The sequence below is a fragment of the Silene latifolia genome, chromosome 5, assembly GCF_048544455.1.
Source record: "Silene latifolia isolate original U9 population chromosome 5, ASM4854445v1, whole genome shotgun sequence".
NCBI lineage: Eukaryota > Viridiplantae > Streptophyta > Magnoliopsida > Caryophyllales > Caryophyllaceae > Silene > Silene latifolia.
Window position 1 is genome coordinate 27,052,238 of NC_133530.1, and position 21,275 is coordinate 27,073,512.

The window sequence follows — 21,275 nt, forward strand, 5'->3', positions numbered from 1 at the left end:
CTGTAAAATCTCCAAGTATCAGTTCGCTTAACTGTTGCATAAAAGAATATGTTCAATGATTCTCGTATTTAGGTCTTAATTGTAATCTCCATGTTCTTAAGAGAACCACTGAGATTCTGACTCTGTAAACCGTTGAGATAGAACCTTAAGTCTTGAAGCGGAGTAGCTTTGAGCAAGAGAAAGTCTTGAAGCGGAATAGCTTTAAACAATTGCAACCGGAGTAGGTTGGCGAGTTGTTTTCATTGTAATGGTTTAGTTAAGTTTGAGTAAATTTCTAAACAAGCAATAAAATAACGGTTGGACGTAGGCTCCGGAGTAGGAGCTGAACCAATTTTTAAACACCGTCTTGTTTGTTTATTTACTTTCACGTTTTCTTATCATTCTTCTTTTACACGTTAAATCTCGTTCTCAGTGCTGTGCAACATTCTCTCATAATGTTGCATAGACCTGCTGTACCGTTTGTGAACTTACAATCCATTAAGTTTCTCAAACCCGTACTTAATAGATGTTACTTGTGTTAGTCATTAACCAAGTAAAAGAGAAAATTTTTAAAAGGTACACCTAATTCACCCCCTCCCCCTCTTAGGTGTTTATCGTTCTTAACTCTTCAAGTATAATAAAATTAATGAGGAAGTTCGTGAATTCGCATCCCATTTTGCCATCGGGAAGCAGCGAGCTAAACTCAAATGGCTGGTGGTTGGTGATACATGCACAAAATATTTTTTTCAATTGGCTAAAAGGTAGAGCAGGACATAACTTCATCCTAGGAGTTAAACGTTGTGATGGACTATGGTGCTACGACTCGGAGGAGGTCTACAATGCTTTCCAGACCTATTTCATAGATCTTTATACACCTCCACAATCTTCGCAAAGAAGTGATACTCAAAGTCCTCACTATGACATGCTAAAGCATCTGAGGAAGCGACTTGAGTACGATGATGCAGACCAGTTGAGAATGCCTTTCACGGCTAAAGAGGTAAGAAAAGCTGTTTTCCAAATGGGAGCTTTGAAATCACCGGGACCGGATGGCATACCAGCCGTCTTTTACCAGAAATGTTGGCATCTCGTTAGAAAGGATTTTACGAAAGCATTTATGTCAACGCTGAATTCGGGAGTGATTCTTAGGGAGGCTAATAGAACTTTCATCACACTGGTTCCGAAGTGTGATAATCCGGAGGACGTTCAAGACTATAGACCTATAAGTTTGTGCAACGTTTTCATGAGAGTGGTCACGAAGTGCATCACAAATCGACTCTTAAAATTCATGGGCTTTCTGGTAGGACCTTATCAAAATGCTTTTATTTTCGGAAAGAATATCTCAGACAAATATTCTCTTAGCACATGAAGCGATTCACAAGATTAACTCACATAAAAAAGGTAGACATGGTACTTCGCCTTCAAAGCGGATATGAGTAAGGCTTATGATAGAATTAAATGGGATTTCCTCAAAGCTGTCCTTGAAAAATTCAGTTTTCCAGATAGTCTTATTAGCCTTATTATGGGTTGTATCACTACCGTCACTTATGAGGTGCTCATTAATGGCACACCTCTTCAAAGCAATTCCAACTGAGGTGTGGGCTACATCGGGGTGACCCTCTATCCCTCGTACCTCTTTATTTCGTGCATGGAGGTTCTTTCCAAAGAACGTGGAATATGCACAATTAAAGGGGCAAGTAAAAGGAATTCAACTCTGTCGGGATATTGCCCCCTGACTCATCTTTTCTTTGCGGATGATTCGGTTTTCTTTCTTCAGGACAAAGCGCAGTCCTTCGGACATCTAAAACGCATTTTAAGCGCTTATTGTACAGCTTCGGGGCAACTTATAAATGAAGGAAAACTGGAATTATCTTGGTCCCAACACAAAGTTACAAAAATACGGAATGGCCTAAGGGTGTCAAGATTCGTAAAAACAAAGGCATAGGGAAATACTTGGGAATGCCGATCGAGTTCCGACGTCTAAAAAGGATGTTTTCAAAGGTCTTATAGACAATGTTATGAAACGTATTTATTCATGGAATGGGATCTTTCTTTCACCGGCTGGGAGGCTTACACTCATCTCATCCGGCCTATCAAATATTTCTATTTACTTCCTATTGATATTCAAAATACCGGTAAGTGTGATAAATAAGATTAATTGTCTTTTGTCGCATTTTTGGTGGACTGGATGTAGATCAGAGAAGGCACTCCACTGGTGTAGTAGAACTTTCACTAGTCTATCGAAGAGCAAAGGGCGTCTCGGTATTCGGAATATTAAATGTCTGAATCAAGCTCTCCTTGCGAAACATGCATGGCATCTAGTAAGTAATGATGACTCTATTTTTAGCATTATCTTTAAGGAAAAGTTTTTCAGGAATAATATTTTCAAGGATGGGATGAAACCTTCAATTGTGGGTTCTGGATCTTGAGGGCTAAGAAGTATCGGACATGGCATGAAATTTATTATGGATAATATTGCATAGAAATCAGGGGGGATTCAGATCTTAATGTTTGGACTAGTAGATGGGTACAAGGCGATACGCCGATCCCCAAAGATGAATGGTTGGACATGGATTTCAGCTTTCTTAAGGACTTGCGGGTTAAGGATTTCTGTTACAATAACGGGGGATGGAATGAAGAGTTAATAAAACTAGTCTGTAAGGAGGAAAGCGCTGAAAGGATTTTGGCTATCCCGCTAAGAGCTCAATATAAAGATGAAGTGTTCTGGCCCTTCTCAAAGGATGGAACATATAATGTCAAGAGTGGGTACGGTGTTATTTTCAACAGTTTCTATGAACGGAAGGGATTTAGAAGGGATAAGAGTCGTTTATGTAAGGAGAGGAGAAATTTCAGCAAAACACGTCTATGGAATCTTCCTGGACCCCATTCTTGGAAGATCCTAGTGTGGAAAATTGTTACTGATTCCCTACCGATGAGATATGAATTTGAGCGTAGGAAACTGGATTGGGACTCTTCCTGTCATTTGTGTAAAGGGATGCAACCGTGTATTGAGACTTTGGAACACCTTTTCCGCGATTGTGAGATATCCTTAAGAATATGGGCTGGATCATCCCTTGGCATTAACTCATTTCAAGGAGCTACTATCGAATCGGTGATTGGATCATCAATTGGATACATTATTTGACCACCATTGAGGATATTGATACTCGTATTATACAGTTCTTGACGATTATTGTCGGTATCTGGAATATGAGAAATAGATGCATTTTTAGAGAAGAGTTTTTCATTCCAGCTGTTTTCTTATGAAGTACTCCCAACTGGTGATGTTGACTCTACGGATTCATCAAGGGGATTATCCACCCTCTAAAAAAGGTCAACCCTCTAATGAGATACACCAAGAGGAAAACGAAATTGCTATGATGAAAGAAGGGAAACCTTTCTTTACAATTGGAACTTTTGGTACTTGTCAGGCTACGCGTATCTGTGTCGATGCCAGCTGGGAGAAATCCTTCGCAGTAGCCTTTGGATGGATTGCCTACAACTCTTTGGGAGAGGGTTCGAGGGAGTTATTAAGGGTAGGGCAAAATCCCCAATCCAAGCGGAGGCTATGGGCATAAAAGTGGCGTTGGAATGGGCTAACAAACAGGGCATTCTCCATTTGGAAATTTCTTCTGATTGCCTTCAGCTGCTGATCCAATGGGCATGACAGGAAAATAAGCATCACCAAGTTCGAGGAATCTTTGAAGACATTGATAGTCTTACTTCATCTTTTCATTGTCTTTGTTTTAGTTATGTGCACAGGAATCTCGATGAAAGAGCTCATGGCCTTGCTAAACGGGCCTTGAGATCCCACTAGGAACCTTTCTTTTCGGGTGCCAATAAAAAAAAGGTTACAAATAAACTTGCTGTTGGTCAATTAAATCCTAGAATCGCATTCTTGCCGAGTCGTTTAGAGTTGAGTTAGCTTTTTTTTTTTTTTTTTTTTTTTTTTTTTTTTTTTTTTTTTTTTTAGAGGAAGGAGTTAGGAGTGTGTTGTCTAATTGTCTTACTCATGAATTTGAGTTGTATTCAAATACTACTATACTAACGTGAATACGTGATAGACAAGGTTGCAAATAAATTTGCTGTTGGTCTATCAAATCCTAGAATTGCATTCTTGTCGAGTCGTTTAGAGTTGAGTAGTTTTTTTTTTTTTTTTTTTTTTTTTTTTTTTTTTTTTTTTGAGGAAGGAGTTATGACTTAGGACTTAGGAGTGTGTTGTCTAATTGTCTTGCTCATGAATTTGAGTTGTGATAGTGTAAAAGAGAGGCTGTCCTATTTTAGAGCGGTAAGAGGGGTCGTGTATCAAATTGTTTAGAATATGGTCGGAATGAGCGGGTATGGTCATCTTCACCATAAATTAACGGGTTATATTAAATTTGGGGCAATTGGATAACGGGTTACAAGTAAAGATTTAAGGTTCTTAACCCAGAAAAAAATGGGTCAAATTGAGTAGGATTTACGCTTGGGGTAAATTTTTATCAATAGGATCTATATTTGAAGTATTTTTATTCAGATAATTTTTTAACAAACTTATTAAAATACCGCCTTTTAACAAACTTACACTAATATTTTGTACGCTTCGAATAAACTATACAACGAATCACATCATCTTTTTCATACTCATCAACTTCATATTGAATTTGGGTCGGGTCGAATTGGATAGTGTGAATCACTAATTTAATACTCCCATTTTGTGATGAGATTAGTGAGTGTCACACAGTCATGTGGTGTGCGCATCAGTGGGCAAGTTGGCAACAACTCCTCATTCCTTAAAAACGGCCACAATTTCTCCCCATCAAATCCTCAATCCTAATCCCTACAATCATCAAACTTAAATGAGTGAGTGAGGGACCAAAAACGGAAATAAAAAACAACAAAAAAAAAACCACCATTACCAACAACAATGGAAGACATAGATGATCTACCAAAAAACGCTGCAAACTACACGGCACTCACACCACTCTGGTTCCTCGAACGCGCTGCCACCGTACATCCTAACCGTACCTCCGTCATCCATGGCGGTGTTCGCTACAATTGGCTTCAAACTTACCACCGCTGTCGTCGCCTTGCTTCCGCTCTCTCTCGCCGTCACATCGCCACCGCTTCTACGGTTTTCTCCTCTTTCTTTCTTCATTTTTTGATTTTTGTATGTTAAATTTCAAGTATTTTTGTAGCTCAAAGTATACTGATCAATGATCATTCTCTCAATTTTCAAGTTCTAGTAGATATGTCAATGTTACTGCTCGATTTTTTTTTTTTTTTGTTTTGTTTTTCTGATTTGATTTGAAGTTTTTGTAGCTTCGTTTGAAAGTATACGACACATTCTATTAAATTCGTGCGACAGTAGATATGATTTGTTTTGTATTTGATCGTCGTTTACTCGTTTGAGTTTTTGATTTGATTTGCAGTTTTTGCAGCTTTGTTTGAATGTATATGGAGTATTTTCTCGAATTTGAGTGATCAATGATTGAAGTTCATGTGAGAGCATCTGATTTCGATTTTTTTTTAATACATTTTTCAAAAAAATCTGTAAGGCGGATTTAAAATATGTATACTCAAGGTAACGGAGGTAGTAGTACATAAGTGAAAGTTCTGATTCCTATGACTGAACATCTGTAAGATTGTGTTTTTGGATGAAGTAAATAGTTGAAGGATTGAATGTTGTAGGAATAATCAGAGTCGTTGATTGCTGTTCAGGGATACAAATATGAGCTTCTAAAGCGTGATTAAGCGTGACGGTGTTTATCTCTAATAAGTTTTATCGTTTTTGAAATCGTCATAATATATGTAGTAGTAGGTGATCAATCACTCTTTTGCCCGGAGAATTTTGAATCAACGCATGAATGTGGCGACTTACTACTCAGTATTATTACTTGAATATTTCTTAATTTTTGTTGGTTAAACAAAAGTCCTAATCTTCTGCTAAATCCTGCACTCATTTGAGTATTACATTCGGTTGTCATGCTCTGTAAGTTGTAGCTAGGATGAATATAGGTGAAGACTTTTTTTTTTTTTTTTTGCAATTTATTTGTATCAGTATATCGCAATAGAAATTAGCTTGTCTCATCTGTAGTGCTTCAAAATAAGAATCAAAAGGGAAAAAAGTCAGCATTGCTGTGTTTTTCGTCGTATAGGACTATCGGCAATGTGAAAACAAATCTCAATGTTGTATTGACTGAGATTGTAGCTCAAACAAGCACTCCATTAAGATTTTATTTTACGTTTGAACAAAAATATACTCTTTTTCAGTAGGACGTGGAAATGTGCAATCGAGGATGTATAAGATAGCTTGGTTTATGTATTTTCCTACTTGGTATGATATTCAATACATTGGACAAACCTAATGTTAGGTTAATAGGTTTGTCACTCAAGATAATCATCTCTTAAAGACTGATAGGTTCTTTAAGTTTAGGTGTTTTTAGGCGCATATGCGCTTATAATTACTTTTTTTAGGTACTTAATTTTAATTTTTTGTCATCTCGTCATCTGTTTTCAGGAACACATTTTTATAGGTTATTGTCATTAGGTTAGGCCAATTTGTAGGCAAAGTAACAAAATGAAAGTTCATGTTATAAGGATAATTTTTTATTTTTATTTTTCTATACCATTGCAATAATTCTTAAGCAGCTACTTTAGGTAAATTTCATCGACTGCAATTCATTCGTTGCAAGAATCTAGAGTAATACTATTCAACTGAAAAGCACATCCTCTGGCCATTACATCAATTCTCCTAGGTCTAACACACATGTGAAGAAGGAGGTGCACATTATTTGGATTTTGAAAAAAAGTTCTGGAGCATGATTCAGCCTACCTTCAATTGATAGATCATGATTTATTGTTTCGTTACTATTTACTAACTTGAAATTGTTAAAATGAGTGTTGCTTGGCTGCTTATATTTTCTGTGGCAAAGATCTTTGTATTGTTAAGTACAGTCTTTTTTGCCAGTTTGTCATTTGTTGCTGCTAAGGTTACTCTGTTGGTTCTCTTCTTGTTTTGATTATTAGTAGAGGTAATTGGGGTGAACTTTTCTGCTAATATAATACGGGACGGGTATCAGAAAGATAGACAATGAAATATTGAAACTGCATCAATTTTCTCTTGTAGTATCGATCTGTTCCTTTGTGTTGATTATTCATCATGATGGAGTCCTTTTCCCAAGGCTGTACGCTAAATGACTTATGTTGAAATTTGTAACTTTAGGTATCAATCATTGCTCCAAATGTTCCAGCCATTTTTGAGGCTCATTTTGGAGTTCCGATGTCCGGAGCTGTTTTGAACACCGTCAATGTCCGTCTCAATGCAGAAACTACCGCTTTCCTCTTCGGCCATTCACAATCCATACTCATAATGGTTGACCAAGAATTCTTCACTTTGGCCGAGGAGGCTTTAAAAATTCTGGCTGAGAAGAGCAAAGGCAAATTTAAGCCCCCAATCTTGGTCGTTATAGCTGATGAAGCTTGTGATCGCAAAGGTCTCGAATATGCTTTAAGCAAAGGTGCGATTGAGTACGAGAAGTTCCTGGAGACTGGTGATCCGGATTTTGCTTGGCAACCACCAAAAGATGAGTGGCAGAGCATCACTCTAGGTTATACTTCTGGTACAACAGCGAGTCCTAAGGGTGTTGTATTACATCATCGAGGAGCATATCTTATGGCTATGAGTAATGTTGTTATCTGGCAAATGACTGAAGGACCTGTGTACCTTTGGACGCTACCCATGTTCCATTGTAATGGATGGTGCTTCCCGTGGACTCTAGCTGCTCTGTGTGGGACCAGCGTTTGTCTTAGACAGGTAAGTGTGATGGATACATTCTAGCTGTACTAGTTACATGCATAATGCATGAGGCCGCACTACTAAATGTTGCTGCCTTCTGCTCTTAGATATGCTGTCTATCTCTGATGGTTCTGTTTTTACGAGATTATTGCACGATAGTCAGTAAATCCAAGTAGCTAAATATGCCAGAAACTGCTAAACTAGAAGATATTCGACAAAAGTGCATATTGAATGAATTGATAACATGATATTAATAAAAAAACTGGTACAACTTTATGCATCAGTCTTTTCTGTGGATATAACTCTTCAAGGTAAGCTGCTCTTAGAGCATGTTAACGTTAGGCCTAGTTTTTAAAGAATGGCTTTTGTAAAGCAACTTTTAAAAGAAACTGTTTTTCAAGAAATTGGGCCATGTTTGGTTAAACTTATACGGAGTAATAAAAGTACTTCCGATAATTTTTTAATGTTACATATAAATTGCTTCATTTTTTTTTTTTCTCATTTCATCGTTGTATAAATTTATAAATGCATAAATTAGTGTCACCTTTTATCGTATTATCATTATCATCATTATAAAAAATCATTGTAATTATATACTGAAATAAATAAATGCTTACACTTTTTATAGACTGATAATTATATGAGATAACCGGTTTTAGTGGGGAAGTTAGCTTGCATTTTGCAACTGTACAGTTACTGGGATTCTGGGAATTAGAAGTAAAAATTGCTACTTCTATTTCTAAGGGTTAAATTTGATGTTTGGGCTTTAAATAAAGTAGTTTTTGTCTTGCTAAAAGTTAGTGTTTGTCCTAGTTTGTATGTAGTGAAAAAACACTTTCGGGCCAAACAGATGCTTAGTCTTGATGAGAGCACTATATATTGGCACTGCTAGTCGTCTTTAAAGCAATCGGTGAGACTAAGAAGTGAGGCCAAGCTTGTAAACCTTGATTCAGTTTAGTTCTTGGGCCATCTTTCAATTTCTGCACTCGTCTACTTGTGATTTTTGTTGATGTTTTCCTTCTGAAGTGTTTCTTTGAATGCTTCTCATATGGACTAAGTACTTCCGGAGTATTTAGGTTCAACATGCATATATAACCTCTTCTTCCTATGTTGCTTTGTCTTTAGGTAACGGCAAAAGGAGTTTACCAAGCAATAGCCAACAATGGAGTCACCCATTTCTGTGCAGCTCCTGTGGTACTCAATACCATTGTCAATGCCAAAAAAGAAGACATAATCCAACCCCTCCCTCGTCTCGTGCATGTCATGACTGCAGGGGCGGCACCTCCTCCTCCTGTGCTCTTTGAGATGTCTAAGCGTGGCTTCCGTGTTGCCCATACTTATGGGCTCTCCGAGACTTATGGGCCCTCTACTATTTGTGCTTGGAAGCCCGAGTGGGACTCTCGGCCCCCAGTAGAACAAGCGCGTCTGAATGCAAGGCAAGGGGTTCGGTACGTTGGTATGGAAGCCGTTGATGTCGTCAATCCGAAAGACATGAAACCAGTACCAGCCGATGGGAAGACGGTTGGGGAAATTGTCTTTAGAGGAAATACAGTAATGAAAGGCTATTTAAAGAACCCGAAAGCTAATGAGGAATCTTTTGCAAATGGATGGTTCCATTCAGGTGACTTGGCTGTTAAGCATCCCGATAACTATATCGAGATCAAAGACCGGTCAAAAGACATTATTATATCTGGAGGTGAAAATATTAGCAGTGTGGAGGTAGAAAACAGTCTCTATATGCACCCTGCTATACTCGAGGTATCAGTTGTGGCGAGACCTGATGAAAAGTGGGGGGAGTCTCCTTGTGCGTTTGTGACATTGAAACCGGAGGTGGACCAGTCAGATAAGCAGCGTTTAGCTGAAGACATCATGAAGTTTTGTCGGTCCAAAATGCCGGCTTACTGGGTTCCAAAATCAGTTTTCTTCGGACCGTTGCCAAAGACTGCTACAGGGAAGATACAGAAACATGTGCTGAGGTCTAAAGCTAAAGAGATGGGACCTGTGAAGCACAGTCGGTTGTAATTGTGAGTATTAAGTTATAATACTTGTTCTACAATTTTATCTTGGCGTATTTTATTTCCCGAAGTTACAGTTACAGAATAAGTTATAATCGCAGTTGTGAGATGTTGTTTACGTCGCTTTCCCTATAATGAGAAGTTGTACTATTCATACATATTAATCTCTGTTGGAAAAAAGTGCTTGTACTACAACATTGTAAAACCTTTGTTGTTGGAAATGCAATGTTGGTGTAGTTTGTGTTTATGTTGATTACTATCATTATACTGTGAGCACAAGTCGTCTATTTCTGTGTGGAAACATTTGGTAAAAGACCTGCAGAATTTGCGGATGAATTCAGGCCGATCTTGCCTTATTAGAGGTATTGAGTTCGATTCACTAAGAATGCAACAACTTTAGAAACATGAGTGACAAATTTGTCGGCCTTGGGTCCAATTTAGGCCGCCTGGTACTAATCTGCGCTAAACCAGATGGTGAAAAAGTGTCCAGTAAGTAAATTCCGCTGGTATCACGTGAAAAGCCATTCGAGGATGCAGATGACGTTCTTTCAGGCAAAGGACAGCATTTTACTGCTGTCGAAACCCATTGTTTTTCCCTCTAAATTATTGTGGTTTTTGTCAAATCAAAATCTGGAACTGTCTAGATTTTCTTTTGCATTTGCATAAATCATGGTTAGGTAAAGTTTCAAGGTAACTTGAAAACCCGAAATTGGGTCACTTGCATGTCACTGTCCTTTACTCTGAAGGGTAATTCAACCTACTTTGTTTATTCACTCGGTTATGTTGAGAAAACCCAGCTTTACACTTCAAACCAAAAATCTGTATACAAGAAATGTCGTCTGGCAATTATTCACCTAACTCATTATTTTACTCATCAGTTACTCTGCTATTATATCCTGTGTTTACTTTCCCTGAGAACAAGGGTTTTGATCTCCCAAATGAAAACTTATCGATTAAGCCAAGTAATTAACATAAGGACATGTATAAAATCTGCATTTGTTATCTGAGTTTTTGTCGCCTTAATACATCATTTACCTATGGCATCCTCTGTTACTGTAAGACAGTATGTTTACATGTTTTTGATCGTCTGTACTGTAATTTTCAGCTGCACCTCAGGTATGATTTTAGAGATGTGCACATGATCATGATTTACATTATTGTGTAGAAAATTTCATTTTATGAAGAATGTGTCTTTCATTTTAAAATATTTTTCATAATTGCTCTTCCAAGAATTCTTGAATGAGAATGAGATAGTCTCACTCTGTATATTCTGAAAGAGACTTTCATTACCGTTAAAATACATTTGAGACAACTCCCCCATTAATTGAACGTCACACAATTTCTGTATGGGAGACAATCTCACAGGAGACTGTTATCCTTCATCAGGGGAAGATGGTCCTATAGGCAAGCACCCAACTCATGAAGAGAAGGACGTGGATCACGGTCATGAAGGCAATGGCAGGGATAATGGTTGTGAGGGAGGAGTTGAAAATGGAGGTTTTGATGGTGGTGGCGAAGGTCATGGGCATGGAGGTGGTGACGGACACAATGAGGGAGAGGGTGGAACTGGCCGTGGCAATGATCCAGCTCATATTGTTGCCGGTGGCCTGCTATGCTTCCGTGAGAAACATGTAAGCCCTTTTCCTTTTTTTTTTTTCAAGGAATCTATACACTTCCTTAAAGATAAGGTTTTCAGATTTTCAACTTGCTTGGGTTGTCGGGCTAGTTACTTAGGACTCGCATGGAATAAGGGTAATTCTTATAGGAATAATTCATTATGTTGCCATTATGTTCATGATCAGTCAAGTACATTGGATCTTCCCCTTCTATTCTTTCAGATATACAACAGCTGCGACGAATCGTGTAGACTATCAGCAAAAGGAGATCTCCATGTACCCCATGATCAAGTTGATGAGTTCTGCAATGGGCCTTGTCTAGAGGAGACGAACCATGTACTGGACTGCTTAGAAGAAATAATGGACAACTTTCTGTTCTTCAACCAGGCTACCACTCAGAATGTCAGAGACACCATTTCAGCTGCTTGTGGTCATGGTTTTCACAGAGGTAATCAATTTACTCCGTTTTTCAGTGACAGAGCGAGAGGGATTTTGAGTACTAGTGAGTATGCCTCAAATTCGAACAACTCTTCCTTTCCACTATACCATCGTATTAGACATAAAAAGTTGCAAAGGTCTTGTTAAGTTGTTATTATGAAGTCGGAATCCTGGATCCGTCCTTGCTTCACATCTACGAGTTTGTGTAAGTTGTATATGTGCGCACCGTAATATTCAGATGACGGTCTAATGCAGGTGATTTGGATGTGGGAGAGCACATTAGTGAAGCTGATGAAGGGAGTGGAAGCATTGGGAGTGAGCCTAAATTTGGTCTGTTGTCCTTCACAGTGATAACAATTTTATGGCTCATTTTTGTGCAGTAAATCTGTTACCATGATGCATGAGACCTATATTTATTACCACCAATATATCTGAATATTAGTGAATGTAAAAATTATTGTACATGTTTTCTTATATGGTTAAAACCAAACACTACTTGTAATAATGTGTGAATTTTTTGTCGGGTTTAAGTCCGTTCTATAAATGTAATTAGTTGGCACAACTATGACACAAATAATGTAACATTATAATCGTTATACAAAATGAACTCATATGAGTTTTACAGATTATTATTTAGAAAATATATTCGCCTTAAACTTAAACTAGGTTAAATAGTGAGGTATTATGAAAAGTACAATGTCTAGGATTTAGGAAGTAGAACTAACAACTAATTTGTTTCATCTAATATTGACCCGGTTTTATATTTGAGGTTAGTCATGTCATGTACGAGTTTTTTCTAGTCTAGTTCTTAATAAAAACTCGCATGACACACCTTTATTTATTTATTTATTTATTTATAGAGCTCTTGAAACATTGGAATAAATTGTTGATTTCTTTATATTACAAGATATTAATTTCAAACAAGCTCCAAAAATACTTGGAGGTCATATAAAAGGAAGATCAGGGTAGAATAGTTTAATGAACATGAGAGAATATGTCAACATGGCTAACCTAATGATTTGTCCCCTTTTAGATCTCAATATATATACGCATACTTTGTTCGACGGCAGTTTGGAGCAATTACGTATTTGTGTTTACGTGACTGCAAGTCTGCAACACTTGCGTGCATTTATTTTTCAAACTCTGGTCATTACCTGTCCTAAAAAGTTAAGTAACAACTTGTAACGTAATATAATCCCTAATTATTTTTGACATTAGTTAAATTGGTTGTGAATAGTGAACAAAACAACGATTAGGAGGGAGTACTTACCCGTTTTATCTATAAATTAAAAAGAATATCTTCGACTAAGAAAGGTAAGTCGTTAAGTCTGACCCGACCCGAATCCGACCAGGTAAAACTCTAGAATGTTTCAAACCCAAACCGATCCTACCCGATGATAAGTGACTTGAACCCGAACCCGATATTGACCTGATTAAATTGATGACCTGACAATTATTAAGCTTAACATTAAAAATAAAAATGATTTAGTATTTAGATTATACGTTGGGTACTAAGTAACTAAACCAAATAATGGTTTAAAACTAGACCTTGCAAACCGGACAGGTTTAGGTCGGGTCAGTTCAGTTCAAGTTCCTGATTTTTTCAGGTTAATTCGGGTCGGATCAAGTCATTTCGGGTTTCAAGTATGTTTCGATATGTTGGTCGGGTCATTTTTGGGCCCAGCACGTCGGGTTATTTCGGGTCTGATCATTTTCGGGTCAATGATTAAGAGAGAAAACGTAATTTCAAGTCATTTTAGGTCAATTAAAGTTATATTTTGTTGGGTCATTTTCGGGTACGGTGGTTTTGGATGGGGTCGAGTCAGTTACGATATAGTTCAAGCTGGGTCGGGTATTCTAGTTTGGGTCTCGGGTAAGTCTTTTTGGGTCGGGTTGATTTTACCGAATCTATTTAAAACTTATATTAATGGTCAAAAATTAAAATAATGCAATAAAGTAAAGTAATCAGATCTGCTAATGACCCGACCCAAACTCGACTGATGCATCATTTGATCGGACAACAACCCGGCCCGAACTCGACTTAACCCAAAATGTTTAGCTGCCCCAAACCCGATATTACTCTACCCAAATCCGACCCGGCTGATCCGATACCACCTCTAAAGGACATCCACGTTACTCTGTTTCACCAATTCACATTTCCACTTCCCTCCAAATACAATCCTTCCAACAATTTTAACAGAATAATAACACGATTGACAACCTTCAACCACAAACACATACACACATGTTTTCAACTCCATTAAAATTAAAAATGTCACCATTAACAAATAAACCAATCTCTCAAATACTCCAATCCAAAACAACACTACTTACCTCCATAACCTTCATCATCCTCTTCACTTCAATCTTCTTCTTAAACTTTCCTTTAAAATCCAACCCTTTTTCATCAACTACTTTATCATCGTTGACTTCTAACCTTTTCTCGACTCGAAACGAGTCGAGTTATGTGGCTCCGTCCCCTACCGGCCTGGTCGAAAACGGGTCAATGTCGTCGGATCCACCCGTAAAGAGTTACTGTGATATATTTGATGGGAATTGGGTTTATGATGATTCTGACCCGGTTTACGGACCCGGGTCATGCCCGTTTGTGGGTAACTCGTTTAATTGTTTTAGGAGCGGTCGACGCGATTCGAGTTACTTCAAGTATAGATGGCAACCTGATGGGTGCGATGTTCCAAGGTTTGACCTTTTTTCATTTTTAGTTTCTTATGATTAAAATGTTTTAATCTTGGTTTTGTGTCCTTTGTTTGTCTTACTAAATGTCCGTGCCTACGGTCCACAATAGTACGATATTGTTCTTTTTATACTGTACCTTCATAGATTTACTCTTGGAATCTCTCCCAAGAACCTCTAAGTATTTTATTTAGTGGATACTTATTTTATCTTTACATCATCGATAATTTGTAATAAATTGATTTATGATTTAAAAGTTTTGGTAATGATTAATGGTAATTTTGAATGATAGGTTTGATGGGAAGAAAATGATGGAAATGTTAAAAGGGAAAAGAATGGTGTTTGTCGGTGATTCACTAAACCGCAATATGTGGGATTCTTTGGTTTGTTCATTGTGGGCGTTTAATATTACTGGCACCAGAGTTTTAAAAAGAGACACAATGTTGATTCAAATTAAGGTATTTTTTTATTTACATTTGAAAAATTCTGTTTTCTTCTTGATTATTATCCAAAATTGTCAAAATTTCCCTTTAATGTCACAATGGGAATGATTTTTATAACCATATTAATGGGTAAATGCAATTATTAAAAAATAAACCGTTTTACAATAAACTTGTTTAAAACATTTGTGCAAAGAGAGTAAAACAAAGGCGATTCTGATGCTGACGAGGTTTGTGTTTTGGGGTTAGGATTATGATAGCAGCATAATATTGATCACAGCGCCATTCTTAGTCCAACAATGGAAGGAACTCCCAGGATCAACTGATAGAGAAACACCCGTCGAGAAGTTACGAATTGATTTGATACATGATGCTATCTCCAAGTATTATAATGCTGATTTCCTCATCTTTAACACTGGTCATTGGTGGAATCACAACAAAGTTCAAAATGGGTATGAAAAGTTACAATGATGAGTTAAAATTTGTGTTTATTCAAAAGGTATTGAGTAAGACGGTCTTACAATATCTTATTGCAGGGAGAATTTCTTCCAAGAGGGTGATGTTCTACACCAAAAGATGGAAGTGGGAGATGCTTACAAAATAGCCCTAAACACTTGGGCACAATGGGTTGACAATAATGTTAACAAGAACAAAACTCAAGTCTTCTTTGTGGGCTATACCGCTACTCATTTCAAGTAAGACGCTTTTCTAACCCCTGAATCAACCTAAGTAACAGATTTTCTAACGTGTACCCCAATAATTGAATATCCCTTACTATAAAAGTGTAAAACAGTCCTACCCAATCGAAACCAAAATAGTAAAAATATTAAGTTACCTAAACTTTATCATCGTCGCTAATTTTTATTCCTGAATTTAATTGGAGCAGAGGAGGAGACTGGAATTCAGGAGGAACTTGCGACAACGAAACAAAACCAATTAGTGACGAAAAACTCCTGGAACCGTATCCATGGATGATGACCGCTCTTGAAACAGTAATCTCAAAGATGAGTACACCAGTTACATATCTAAACATTACCAAGTTAACAGACTACAGAAATGATGGGCACCCGTCTGTATACCGACATCCTGGTTCAAAACCGCGCCCTGGTGTAGTCCAAGATTGCAGCCATTGGTGTCTTCCTGGAGTACCAGACTCTTGGAACCAGCTTCTTTATGCTTCCTTATTGTTGGCCTCTAATTCAACTAATTAATTTTATCCCCTTAATTAATCTTGCTTTGCAAGAAAATTTTGTTGTATATTAGAGTAGTATGTAGATGTTTTGTGGAGATTGAGATGATCTCTAATTAGAATTGATACACACGAAAAATTCTTTTACTTGTATCTTACATAATATTATTTCGCAATTTACGGGAGCCTTTGATATAATGGGAGGATGTTGTTATAATGTTGTTGTTACATAATATTACATATCAATTTGATTTGGGAATTCGTCGTTTTAGTTTGATTACAACAATCTTTAGAAACCTTTTTTACTTGTTATCATCCGTTACAGAGTCAAAATTAACTTTTTTTGGTCACCATGTCACATGGTCCGGTCGATTGGCTCCATGCATATACAATGTGGTGATCAAGATTCAATACGGGTAATAAAATAATAAAATAATTACTATTTCTTACATATAGTTTACTAATTCCCAAACAAAATTTTAGACTTTTTCCCAATTTACACTTCTCATTTCATACACCAATAAAATATTAATCCCCTATTATTACATCAACTCAACCCACTTCATAATGTTCTGTTATTTCAGTTTACACACTTTGGCGCCAAATTCATGAAACACTCTAACAGAAACATAACCGCCAAACGAACTCTATAACTACCATCATAACAATATCGTACATTCATAATAATCAACAAAAATTAAGTCATAAACCTCATAATAATCAAATTAATCATCTTTTTATCTGCTAAAATGGCGAGAAAAACCCGATTAATCTTCACACTTTTTCTAATACTTTTATCACTCTTAATCTTAGTACTAAATCCTCCATTATTAACAGCAAATTACACTTTAACCTCCATTAACGAATCGACCGTAACTTCAAAACTTGTCTCTACTTCCTTATCCTCCGTTCCAAATCTTTTCGCTACTGCCAATCAAAACAGGTCGGCTACGTTTACTGAAAACGGGTCAAGTTTCGCTGCTGGTGTCGATTCTATCCCTCCAAGAAGTCAGATGGGCAATGAGATTGGTGTAATTGGAGAAAAGAGCGGTTCTTGTGATATATTTGATGGGAAATGGGTTGTGGATGATTCTGACCCGGTTTACCCACCTGGGTCATGTCCGTATCTCGACTACGCCTTCAATTGTTTCAACAATGGTCGTCTTGATCTTGATTACTTGAGGTATAGGTGGCACCCTTATGGGTGTGATATTCCAAGGTCTGTTCTTTATTTCTAATTTTTTCTGATTTTTTTATTAAATATAATTAATTCTTGAATAATTTCGGGTTTTGATTGTAATACTATGTTAGATTTGATGGGGTGAAAATGTTGGAGATGTTGAAAGGAAAAAGAATGGTATTTGTCGGAGATTCATTAAACCGAAACATGTGGCAATCTTTGGTTTGTTCTTTAAGAATGTCATTAGTCGATAAGAACAGGATTTCAGAAGTTTCCGAAAGGCGACAGTTCAGAAAAGAAGGTTCCTATGCTTACGAATTTCAGGTGATCCGAATAATTTTATTTAATCTAATGATTTTGATGCATCTTAATCTGATTTTGTTATGTTAATGTTTGTTTAATTTGCTGATGTTAATCTGTTAGGATTATAATTGCACTATAGAATTCATCAGAGCGCCTTTCTTAGTCCAACAATGGAAAAATCCGACAAGCTTTGAGGGTGTAGAGTCGCGTAGAGAAACGCTTAGACTCGATATGATGCAATCTTCGACTTCCAAGTATAATAATGCTGATTTTCTTGTCTTCAATACTGGTCATTGGTGGACTTACCACAAAACTCAAAACGGGTAAATTTAGTTAATTAATATCACAGCTGATGAATTTTTACTGTATTATTCGAGTTTAGTTGCTTATTTTTACATTATGCAGGCAGAATTTCTTCCAAGAGGGTGATTTTGTACATGGCAAATTGAAAGTGAAGGAAGCCTATACAAAGGCCTTAAACACTTGGTCGAAATGGGTCGACAAAAAAGTTGATCGGAACAAAACCAAAGTTTTCTTTGCCGGTTATTCTGCTTCTCATTTCAGGTATATTTCAATTCGCAAGTCTCGTGTGAAACGATCTTGTGAGACCACGATCTGGTTGAAATTTACGTGTGCATTTGTTTTGGGCAGAGGAGGGCAGTGGAATTCAGGTGGAAGTTGTGACGGCGAAACAAAACCAATCACAAATGACAGTTTTCTAGCACCATATCCATGGATGATGAGGACACTTGAATCAGTGATCTCGAAAATGAAGACTCCAGTAGTATATCTCAACATTACCAAGATGACAGGTTACCGAAAAGATGCACATCCTTCAATAAACCGACAACCAGGGACAATCCGGAAACCTGACATGATCCAGGATTGTAGTCACTGGTGCCTTCCTGGTGTTCCTGACTCTTGGAACCACCTTCTTTACGCGTCTTTGTTGCTGTCTTGAAGGGTTTAGTTGATCATACTTGGTTTTTTTTCGAGAATTTTAGATCATCAGTACATGTAGGAAATTGTTGTATTCAGAAATTGCTTGAAAAAACATTGTATAGCATTACATGAGTTGTGTACTTGTGTTGAACCATTCATATTGATGTTATAAATTTCAGAAAGCTAAGAAATTGCATAAAAGTCGAAGTATTCGACAAAGTTTCATATTTATCATTGCTTTGAAGAACATTGTTTCTTCAATTGGCATTTTTTTTCTTCTCTTTGAGCCTAGAGTGACTTGATAAAGGTTGCAAGCTACTGTCTTTGACGAGATTCCGACACAAAACGACTACTGTTAATAAACAACATGTGACATTATCTATAGTCAGCCTAGCATTAATAATCATCCATTGACAGGAATAACATTAAAGTAATTTTGAAAAAAATCAGCAGATTTGATATTGATAATGACTGGCAACAGTTCAATACAACGAGTTCGAAAGTAGAGGACCCTCTACAGGAATGTAATACCCAAGTGGGGAAGCAGCATTAACATAACATGCTTGAGGATATACTACGGTAACATAATAACCCTGTGGTGTGCTCATTTGATACATGTATTGCATCTCGAGATGTGGTTGTTTGTTGGGGTTGATGTAATCTGGCATAGGCTTTTGTTTTGGATTCGAGCCGTTGATTTGAGACGCCTTCTCAATGACATCTAAGTTTCCAATAATCTTGAGAAGTTCACCCATGTTTTTGAGAAGCAAGGGATGTTTATGACAGTTATGTGATTTAGCAATAGACAGGAACTCGGACTCTGATACGGGCAGTTTGTCACAGAACTCTAGCAGCAACTTGTTGGGAAGGACATACCCAGTACTCTCGTCATTCTCTCGTGCAATCCGGTCCCGACATTTATAAAGCCTTGCAGCAACATTAACCTGATCAAAATCCAATCCAGCATTACCCGAACTGAACAACTTCTCATATGAATCCTCCTTAAACAACTCTTTCTGGTAGAGCGTCCTGCATACATTATGGCTCCTCAAATATACCTCAAGCAACGGATCATTATATTCAAAAGACCCACGTCCAGCAACAAGCCGAGACCTCATCTTATCGTAGATGTACAAAAGGTAATGCGTGTCTTCACGGGCATAATGGAGCATCTCACGAGGCAGAGGTCGAATTCTCCAATCTGAAGTCTGATACTGTTTATTTGCCGCAACTCCGCAAAAGTAAATAAGAAGATGGGCCAAACTATTAGGCCCCAATTTAAGCACCCGAGAAGCTTGCATTGTATCGAACAGATTACACACAAAAATCCCAAAATCACGTTGCAGCCATAAGATGTCGTTTCCAGCCCCGTGCATAACCTTTCGTTTCTTAGGGTCCAAGAAAACACCTCTCAAATAGGGACCAATAGAATGATGCAACTTTAGTGTGTCGACCACGAAATCTTCCGTTCGCGTCGAAATTTGCATCAAACAGGTTAGCCCCTGAAAAGAACGATAGTTATTCGCTTCAAGATCTACGGCAAATTCAGTGGCTACCTCTAGCTTAGACCTCAAAGCTTCCAAACCTTCCACAGTTTCAATGTAAGTGAACGGAGTTGATTCAAGAGAACCAGGTGCAACCACTTTGTCGAGGTGACGGGGCTGATCAACTAACTCGCAAGCAGAATAACGGCTCAACTCATCTGGAAGTCCCGGTTGGACGAATGGGGTGTTTGAGTTGTCGGGTTTGATACCGTAAAGGTCTTGTGGTTTCGGAATATTGGGTACGTGAAAAGGGATGGTCATAGTGAATTTATTGAGCAGATTAAAGGTGGGTTTTTGCAGTTGTTTGCGTTTTGGGTTTCAGAATTTCAGTGTCTTGTTGTTTGTTGTTTCGTAGAGTTTTCGTGCAGTCGTGTTATATATATAACTTTGTTGTTGGAGGTTTCTAATCCTATTTACACTCGGTTTAGGCAACTTATTATGGAAACCGTGGGGACGTGGGGGGTAAATTTGCTTATTGGTAGTATTTGCAGTAAGTGGATTATACATCCGATTTATTATCACCAAGTTTTAGAGTTTTGTTTTAAAATTTTTGAGTTTTACTATAAAGTTTCTGAGTTCATTCAATTAATCAATCAATCTATCTATCTATCTATATTAATAAAAGCTTTTTTCGAGCGTTTATAGAGTCTCCAACTCTCCAACCTTAGCAAAACACTTAAAATAAATAAATAATAAATAATCCCAAAATAAATAATGATGCTGGATATCATAGTAGTAGATAACTAGATACATATTATACACACACTGACACACTTCTTCATCCGTGCAACTTCAATTCTTTTCTTTTTTTCTTTGTCTATATTAAGGAGTCTAGAAGTTGTAGTATTCTATACAAATAACTCTATATCAACGCACAATAAGAATCAAATTAGGTCCTTATTATAAACTAATGTGCATTGTACTATAAATATCAGTCCGTGTAACCAAGTTTTCTCATACCTTGCTTCGTCATATATATCTACATTGTTGTTTAATTTTACTCTTTAATTTTTTTTATCAATATTCCACCTTATACGTATTGGGTATTCTATATATTTGTTACTAATCTCATAATATTTGTTGTTTGACCGCAGAATTGTACATTGTGCCGTAAATCGGGTTTATTGATGATATACGGAGTAATTGACAATTACACCTTGC

General features: G+C 37.2%; 5 protein-coding genes across 5 annotated transcripts; 4 read left to right on the plus strand and 1 right to left on the minus strand.

Moving 5' to 3' along the window:
* Positions 1 to 4,638: 4,638 nt before the first annotated feature.
* On the plus strand, positions 4,639 to 10,015 carry LOC141657107 (acetate--CoA ligase CCL3-like). The gene is made up of 3 exons (XM_074464242.1): positions 4,639 to 5,089; positions 7,181 to 7,771; positions 8,879 to 10,015. Exons 1-3 carry the CDS (start codon positions 4,883 to 4,885, stop codon positions 9,773 to 9,775), a joined length of 1,695 nt encoding a protein of 564 aa, XP_074320343.1. The 5' UTR covers positions 4,639 to 4,882; the 3' UTR covers positions 9,776 to 10,015.
* Positions 10,016 to 11,114: 1,099 nt separating this feature from the next.
* Positions 11,115 to 12,451, plus strand: LOC141655114 (uncharacterized). Its single transcript, XM_074462210.1, has 3 exons — positions 11,115 to 11,399; positions 11,607 to 11,832; positions 12,078 to 12,451. The coding sequence occupies exons 1-3, from the start codon at positions 11,115 to 11,117 to the stop codon at positions 12,203 to 12,205; spliced, it is 639 nt and encodes a 212-aa protein (XP_074318311.1). The 3' UTR covers positions 12,206 to 12,451.
* Positions 12,452 to 14,049: 1,598 nt separating this feature from the next.
* On the plus strand, positions 14,050 to 16,362 carry LOC141656026 (protein trichome birefringence-like 4). The gene is made up of 5 exons (XM_074462987.1): positions 14,050 to 14,522; positions 14,809 to 14,974; positions 15,206 to 15,408; positions 15,493 to 15,651; positions 15,843 to 16,362. The coding sequence occupies exons 1-5, from the start codon at positions 14,068 to 14,070 to the stop codon at positions 16,165 to 16,167; spliced, it is 1,308 nt and encodes a 435-aa protein (XP_074319088.1). The 5' UTR covers positions 14,050 to 14,067; the 3' UTR covers positions 16,168 to 16,362.
* Positions 16,363 to 16,817: 455 nt separating this feature from the next.
* LOC141656027 (protein trichome birefringence-like 4) lies at positions 16,818 to 18,771 on the plus strand. Its single transcript, XM_074462988.1, has 5 exons — positions 16,818 to 17,364; positions 17,457 to 17,649; positions 17,749 to 17,951; positions 18,034 to 18,192; positions 18,280 to 18,771. The coding sequence occupies exons 1-5, from the start codon at positions 16,895 to 16,897 to the stop codon at positions 18,587 to 18,589; spliced, it is 1,335 nt and encodes a 444-aa protein (XP_074319089.1). The 5' UTR covers positions 16,818 to 16,894; the 3' UTR covers positions 18,590 to 18,771.
* A 275-nt stretch (positions 18,772 to 19,046) lies between these two features.
* LOC141656028 (protein RRP6-like 2) lies at positions 19,047 to 20,448 on the minus strand. The gene has a single exon (XM_074462989.1). The coding sequence runs from the start codon at positions 20,373 to 20,375 to the stop codon at positions 19,053 to 19,055; it is 1,323 nt and encodes a 440-aa protein (XP_074319090.1). The 5' UTR covers positions 20,376 to 20,448; the 3' UTR covers positions 19,047 to 19,052.
* Between the last annotated feature and the right edge of the window lie 827 nt (positions 20,449 to 21,275).